Source organism: Hordeum vulgare, chromosome 4H (genome assembly GCF_904849725.1).
Source record: "Hordeum vulgare subsp. vulgare chromosome 4H, MorexV3_pseudomolecules_assembly, whole genome shotgun sequence".
NCBI classification, from domain to species: Eukaryota; Viridiplantae; Streptophyta; class Magnoliopsida; order Poales; family Poaceae; genus Hordeum; species Hordeum vulgare.
In genome coordinates this window covers 479667595-479676081 of record NC_058521.1, presented here as the reverse complement: position 1 = coordinate 479676081, position 8487 = coordinate 479667595, and the positions used below count along the sequence as shown (strand labels likewise).

General features: G+C 43.5%; 1 protein-coding gene across 1 annotated transcript; it reads right to left on the bottom strand.

The window, feature by feature from the left end:
* Window positions 1-5817: 5817 nt before the first annotated feature.
* Window positions 5818-7786, bottom strand: LOC123446660 (protein PSK SIMULATOR 1-like). The gene has a single exon (XM_045123221.1). The coding sequence runs from the start codon at window positions 7394-7396 to the stop codon at window positions 5993-5995; it is 1404 nt and encodes a 467-aa protein (XP_044979156.1). The 5' UTR covers window positions 7397-7786; the 3' UTR covers window positions 5818-5992.
* Window positions 7787-8487: the final 701 nt, after the last annotated feature.

The window sequence follows — 8487 nt, the reverse complement described above, 5'->3', positions numbered from 1 at the left end:
GGAAATGCCTTTAAAAGAATTTGATTTGACAATTATTTTTATAAAATATCCTCTCCACTTAATTTATAAAATGAAGTAAAATGATTTCAACCAAATACTCAAGTCCATAATACTTTTCAAAAGTTCAACTCAAAGAGAAAAGTTTTAGAAAAGAGGCTCTCAAATGAGAAAGGAAGCAATTTAATTTCAAAACTTTTATTTCATGAAAAAATTTAATTAATAAAATATGGTTAAATTTTTATTGTGTTTCAACTACCCCCTCCACACGTCGACAAAAACCACATAGTTGCACTCGAAGGCGACACTTGCAGAGTGACAGTTGCATGCCTAGTGGCATACATGCAACTGCCCCCTCCTCTGGAAAGCACCACACAGTCTTAGTCGCGTTGAATACACGTAGTTTCGTTTGGGGCTCCACGTGCATGTATTTTCATTTGAGACATGCAAGCACCCCCTTATCGACAAAACACCACATAAGTGAAATTAGAGGAACACTTGCAGGTGCATGCCTACTGACACACATGCAACGGACTCCTACCCCATACAAAAACACCAACTAGTTGCAATTAGAGGTGACACTTGTAATTGGCACATGACAAATATTTTTGGAAAAGAAAAAAAAGTTGTACACACTAGTAGAAAACAGGGCATCAGTCCTGGTTCCACAGGGCCTTTAGTCCCGGTTCTGCAACCGGGACAAAATGATCGGGACTAATTCCGATCACTTTTAGTCCCGGTTGGCTTACGATGCGGGACTAAAGGCGCTCAACATAACTGCCATGGGACGGCTGGCAGGAAGACCTTCAATCCGAGTTGGTAACACCGACCGGGACTAAAAGGCAGCGACGCGTTAGCAGCTGCCAGGCTCTGGTTTGTTTTGAAAGGAAGGGTTTAGGGGTTTTCATATTGTGTTTCCCCCTTTTATTTTGTGTTTACCATTTTTATTTTATGCTTTTCATTCAAGTCGACTCTAGCTACTACATATAGCAATGAAAGAACCATTACACAACAGCGTCATGATCCATATATAGAAAGAACCATCAGTATCACTTGAAAGTTATTAAACTTAAGAAAGAAACAACAATGTATCACATTCATCTTAACATACTAATAAATTAACTAACAGTTCTCCAGCTGATATATTCATGACTTAGTTCTAAACATGGTCAACAACAACCATCATCTGATAGTCCTTGCGGTTGCTCTTCCTTATAGTGATTACAACAAGGGTGTCCACCCTTAGTTCTCTCTTTCCCTTGATGAACTCCTACCAGCCGGCCTTGTGGAATGATATGCGCCCGTCGTCTTCTATCTTGTATTGGACGTTCGTGAAAGGCCCTCTTGGTCCATGGATTACTCCAGTAGTGCCGACGGCAGGGATGTCCACTCCGAAAAACATCTTCAAAGGTAACTTCTGAAGACCCCATCATTAAGAGAAAATAGAGAGCATAGAATGTTACACATCTCACCATACTTGGTTATGACCAAAAAGAGATGAAAGAATATAAAACATCTCACCATAACTTTTTTGACCATGTTTGTTTTTGTTAGATGGTGCACAAAGGGTTTCCCCAAGAACGCCGAAGAGGATGGTAACATTTCTTTAACACTAGCTTTATCATCCCGAGTAAGCTTCTTCATCCTTTGAGAAAAAAATGCAGAAAGGATAGGACCATCATCTTCATCTTCGATGTCCTCCTCTTCATCTTGGTTGTCCTCATCTTCATCTTGGATGTCCTCAGCTTAATCTTGGCTGTCGATGTCATCTTGGTCATCTTGGCTGACGATGTCATCTTGGCCATCGTCATCATCATCGCTTTGGACCTATAGTGTCCTTAACCTATTCACCTCTCCTATGAAGGAAAAAGCTACGAGTTCTCCTCCTTTAAAATTGTTCACTGCAACGTACTGCTCCCATCCATCACCATATATGATGGTTTTATTCTTTCCTTTGCGTAGATCCAATTCGAATTCGCGCTCCTCATCATCCTCAAAGTGCAACACGTTACCATATGAATTGTTTAAGTCCTCCCTTATGTTGCATGGAACACACTATGAATCAGTTAATAATCAACAATAAAGTCAGTAAAATAGTTAAACAAATGATCATAATTCAATACAAATTGAAGTTAAAAACTGTTACCATTGATTTTTGAAATCCCTTTCTCAAAAATACCCTGAACTGCACTACAGTTCCAAGACTATCCATACATGAATTTTGGCAGACCTTGCAGATCTTACGCCTCATGGTCCCTAATAAGCCCAAGAAGTTGTCAAACGTAAGAAAATGCAATTAACACTTTTTTATATTTCATTCCCGAATGTAGAATAGTTCATAGATGTAAGTTATGATATATAATATGAATCTTTAAAACTTCATAACATGACATGCCTTATTGCAACCTAAGAAACACAAATTTATATAATGTGTATCTTCTTTAACTTCAGCACTATTCATTTGAATCTGTTATCTCTTTTTGTATGTAAGAAATGATCATGAAATTGAAAAGCCACGTAATCAATTTTCATTTTTTAAACGAGGCCACTTATAACGTGCAAGGAAAGAGGGCACTACTTAACTAGCAAGGTTTATTTATAATCTTAAGGTTGATTCAACTTAGAAACCACAAAGAATGATCCCCGACTAATTAAAACCAGAAAAATTTCACTATTGTATTTTCTAAAATTATTTGATTATATCAAATGATATGGTCACATTTTCGTAAGAACGTGTTTGTTATGCATTTCCTTTAACATTTAATAATACATTTTGTACAAAGTGAGCAATCAAAGTATACTTTTGTGGTTGTGCAAAGTCAATAAATGAGAAACAAAGTATGCTAAATGTTTTTTTCTAGTTTATAAGATGACACTACTTCTCGAAACTTGAAGACCACTTTATAATGTTTTGAACAAGTTTTTACCCAAGTGCCATATTTGGTCCGTTGTTTGTTCCGGTGTACCCAGCCTTTTGGAGGACCAAACACCCAGCAACACCATGTAATATAGGAAGGAAAGAAAAGTTAGTATAAGACATAATGTTAGCATGATTCGTGTTGCAAAGTTTTGATTGTGTACATAATCTAAAACATCTCTCTTAATAATTCCAAACACTCAAATTTAAATAGGTTAAAATTAGTGTTATGTTTTACTTAGTTAGTAACATGTCTATTTGTAAGCATCATGTCCTCCTCAGTTTTGGTGGAACTTAATAATATCATGTCGTTATTTTTGCCCCTCATTATTCTATATCATATGAAAGTTATTTTGCACGTTGGTGTATTTTTGCGGAAAGGGTTGTGTACAATGGATATTTGAGTGGAGGGGTCTAATTTCTCTCATGTTTGGTTTCCCTTTTGATGACTCTTATGCATGATATGTCTTATCATTCTCAAATTTCTTATATCACATTTTTTGTGACTTGGCCACTGCATCTAGGGTTTTTTGTGTAAGCAGATCTACCATTGATATATATCTTACAATAGTTACTTTAAGCATTCCCACACACAAAAAAGTTTCTTTAAACCATCTGCAATCCCTCTTTGCATGAAATATGTTGGTTCTATCACTTTCTATTGTCCATCGAGGAATTGAACCATGCAAATGTCTTGAAATTGTTTCATGGGCGAGTCCAGGTTCACGACTAAGATGTTGTCCCACTAGCACGTCATGAGTACACTCATTAGAAAATATTAAGCCTTTGTGAGAAATACCAAGAGCACATATTATTACAAGTGAACTACTTGTAGCTCTTCACTTTGTTGGTCAACTAATTATCAAATGAAGCAGCTCTCTTTGTTCTACCTCTCTTATGCCCACAAACTATTTTGTCCATGCGTAGGATTATAGGTAAAGAGTAGGGGCACAATAGTTCTTATTATTTCAGTATAGCTCCATGAGCTAAGACCATCTTCATTTTTTTCTGAAAGATCTAAGATAATTGTCATTAGTAAATATTCCCTCATTTCTATCTACTCTGCATATTAGCTTTGACTGAAGTCAAACTTTATAAAGTTTGACGAAGTTTGTACAAAATAATATGAACATTTTGTTTCCAATGATTTTGCTAGATGTTATATAATTTTACTATCTTGTTGTGTCGAATGCATCCATGCTTCCATCAGAAGAACCAAAGTGATAAGCACAACTCATGGAAGGAAGAAAAGATCCAGGCTAGGAAGGCATGTTTCGAAGGTACAAGCTCAAGTCATGAAAGTATTGCTATTGGTGATTGTAAAATACATGTATCTGGATGTGACGTTGATGAAAGATGTTAAAACTGCTTGCTTATATGTCTAATCTTATGTTGGCGAATTGACAGATGTTGGCTAGATTACCATTTCCTTGTGTTGCCTTGTGTGTGTCAAAAAATGCAAATATCAAGGAAATGTAAAAACATGAGCTTCTCATGTAATGTTCTTTCCTTCATTGTTGCACAAGCTTGAATTTATCATTTCTCATATAACTCTACTTTGTTTTCTTGTTCATGGCTTCGTACTATAGGTCACTTATGTGGATATTCATTTCTTATGCATTGTGTTCATGTTGACATATGCTACGTGACAACTGATGCTTTTTTCGTCTTTGCATTTTTATCGTCCAGTTTTGGATTGATAGAGAAACGAGATGAAAATTGTTGGCAACAATAATTTAACATTACATTTGAATTTAGGGATCAAGCAATATATATATTTACAAAATTTACAATCATTACATTATCAAAATGGACGGGCGACGCACCATCAATGATCTAGTATTATTTAAAATAACAAATGTTGCACATGGTAATAGACATGTAACGTTGGTGATTCAATGTGTGTGTGATCGACATATGTACAAACATGTGACAATGATATAATAATAATAATCGTAGTAGTAGTAATAGTAATAAAAGAAGGAAAAAAGGAAAAAGCAAAAAAAGGAAAATGAGAGCAAAGTAGGGGAATAGTATTGTTAGTATCGCTCCGCTTTAAATCTTAAAGTAGAAGAAAGCCTAAAAGATACGGACAAAAGAAAAAAGCCACGCTATCTTCACAGCCAGTCCATAGCTCATCCTCATCCAACGAGAACAACTAGTAGGGAGCATTTTTTTTGGGAGCCTTCCAGCGAGCACTCCCACGCGTCATCATTTGAAGCGTTCTCATCCGCCGCCACATGTCGCACTTTGAGCGATTTCTTTAGATCTTTTTTTATTTTTCCGCACGTGTTTTCGGCTTTTTAGGTTGTTTTCCGGGTTTTTTTGGTGTTTTGATTTTTCATTGGTCTTTCTTATCTTTTCAATGGACAAAAATATTTTTTTTTGCGCGTAATAAGTTTTTCCTGTTTTTTCACGATCGACACGGTTTTGCTTTCGCGCGCCTCTCGGAAACGAGAAAAACTCTCATGTTGCTTCCGCGACCGTGCCTCTCAAAAATTAAAAAAAAAATGTGTTTTTTGTTTTTATGCGAGAGGCACGGTTTTTCTTTCCTGAGAGGCACGGTCGTGCTTTCCGGAAATGATAAAAACTCATTTTTTTCGTAAGAGACACAGTTTTGCTTCCGAAAAAAAAACGCGTTTTATGGAAGGTTTTTCGCGAAGCGTGGTTTTACCTTCGCGAGAGACACGCTATGTCTTTCGAAAATGGAAAAACACATTTTCTAAAAAAAATTCTATTGCAAGAGACACGAGTTTTATGTCCGGTTTTTTGGAGAAAAAATGTTCATCAAAATCTTTCAACACGGGATTAGTTTTGAAGATCTCAACATAAAAAACCCAACTGTTAAAACGGTTCGAGATTTGAACATGCACCTTAAGAGATAAAACGTTTTAAAAAACAGATTAAAAAAAAACTCTCATGTTGCGACAAGTGACACGGTATCACTTGTCATAACTTGAAAGTAAACAGGCCGATACATATACAGGAAAACAACAACCACAAATCTTAAACTAGAATCTACCCAAAGGTCAAGGGCACCCTAAAATCCATTCACCAATCCCTCCCTATCCTTCTAAGCTACTCGTTCCAGTCAGCCGGCTGCCGCCGTTGATCGTCGTACCAGCACATACAGCTGAGACCTACGAGCACCTCGACGATAGCAGCGTCCGTCTTCCGACGGTCCGCGAAATGCAGCGTCTGCACCATCGGTGCACGCGGCTGCATGCTGAACCGTTGCTTCCGCTCCATGCTCCTCTCGTCGTGCCACCGCAGCGTGTCATGCGCCATTGGCCCCAACCACCGTAGAACTCCGTCCACCGCGTCCATCGCTGTGACGACGGCCTCCCCGTCCACCTGCCCTCCTCTCAACCTCTCCCTCAGCTTCGCCTTCACGTGCGCGCGTATGGTCACGGGCAGCATCTTGTACAGCTCGTCTCTCATCGACAGCTCCGTCATGCCGTCATGCGCCTCCTCGTTGCGGATCGCCGGCCTCAGTGCCTTGAGCAGCGTCTCGGCCGACAAGATCACGTTCGCGTAACGCAGTTCCATGCCCGAGCCACCGACGGTGGTCGCGGGTGGCTTGATTGACTCTGACGATGTGGAGGCTGTGTCTTTCGGCCGGAAGATGGGAGCCGAGTGCCGGATCGCCGCGTTGGGAGCCATCGACTGGTGCATGGGGCCAGACGAGTGGCCGAGCGCCCATCCCCGGCCTCCTGCTAACGGAGGTGGCAATCCCGGCACTAACGCACCGAAGGCAACGGAGACGCGCGCGAGCACGGCGAGCACCGACTTGGCCATGAGCTTGGCCACCTTGTGGGCGGCCACGCTCCAGAGCGAGCCCTCCGTGAGTCGCCGCACCTTGTGGCGCTGCAACCTGAGCTCGCCCATCAGCTTCTCGCTTGGCTCGTCCGCGTGCTGCCTGCTCTTGGATGACTGCGCCGGGATTGGCCCGCTGTGCTGCTTCCACTGCTCCATCCGCCGCTCCGACGCCTCTAGCTCGGTGAGCGCGTCCATCTCCGCGTACAGCTTCGCTGTGGCGGCTACGTGCCGCTCCATCTTCTTGAACCGCTTCGCTGCGCCCCTGGAGAACCCGACCGTGGCGTCCAGCCGCGCGAGGCCGGCCCCCCGCTTCGCGTCGGCGTAGACGCGGTCGAAGTCGTGCAGGAACGGCGCGTCCGGCAGCACGCGGCAGCGCGCCCCGAGGCGCGCGGCGTCGTCGGCGGCGCGGTCGAGGCTCGCCATGAGCTCGCCGCACGCGAGCCGGAGCAGGCGGGACTGGTCCGTGGACGTGAGCCGCGCGACGCCCTCTGCGCGTAAGACGTCAGCGCGGAGCCTCCTGACCTCCGCGTCCGACAGGGAGAGGTGGAGCGAGACCAGCCGCGACATGGCCGCCGCCGCCTCGAAAGCCAGGATGCCGAGCCCGTCCTGCCTGGAGCCTCCGCCGAGCCGAGACCGCAGGCCGGACAGCCATGACCTAGCCATGACCGATCGAAAACCAAAGAAAGAAGGAAACCGTAGCTATGTACGCTGCCGACTGACTGAGGCAGCCGCAGCCGCAGCCTGCAGGTAGTTATAGGAGCGATCGTAGAATCGCTGTAGGTACGTTCCAAGAGAGATGGCGCAGGATCATGCGTATGACGGATGGTAAACCGCGTTTAACAGCGAGGAGCTACGCCAGCGCCAGCGCGCGAAGAAGACGAAGGAAGCATGTGTGTCTGTGGATGGAGGATTAGACGGAGAAGGTGCGTGTTAACTTAACGTAGTCGGCCGCGCGACGCGGCCGGGTCAGGAGATGCGAAGTCGTCCACGCACGCAGCCGGCAAATCACGGGCAACTGACCCATGTGCCTGCAGCAATCGATCGAGTCGCGGGCATGTCGCTACATGTCATGAATTCCTCCTCTCCTGCCGTCCCGATTATAATTAGACTAGTGGTGGTGGAAGTTTGAGTGCAGTCTGATGGATAGGCCCGGAGACTTGCCCCCGCCAGGTCGTCGACGGCGACGCCTCCTTCCCCTCTTCCCGCTTGGCCTGGAATATGCATGTCCGATGACTCCGATCGACCGGTAAGACACGGTGCGTCGTCGCCTCGGTGGCCTACGTGCTTCCCGCATGTGGTTGTATGGTGGAGGACCCGCTTTGCTACATACTCCAATTGGTACTGTGGTACGCCTCCAGTACGTCTTTTTCTCGGTTATAATAACTGTAGTTTGAATTTCTTTTGCTGGAACTCTAAACTTCGGTTTTCAACCATTTATGTGAGACTAGGAGCACTGCCACGGTTAGTGCCCGTTCTTCACAGATTTGAATTACCACCGGAGGGCTCATTCAACGATTTGATAGTAACCTGTCTGTTACCTATACAATACGGCAGGAGTGAAAGACTGTTATGTTAGGTCATTTTCAACGCCGATCATCAAAACATATGCAAATGTCGAGATCGAACGGTCACGACATATCTAGGTCTCCAATGTGAACATGAAATTGGCCTGTACCACTTTAGACATCTAAAATCCCGCAGGCTCATTTGAAATAGAGGGGAGCTCTAGGGGAGTCGAAGCGTTCGCCACATTG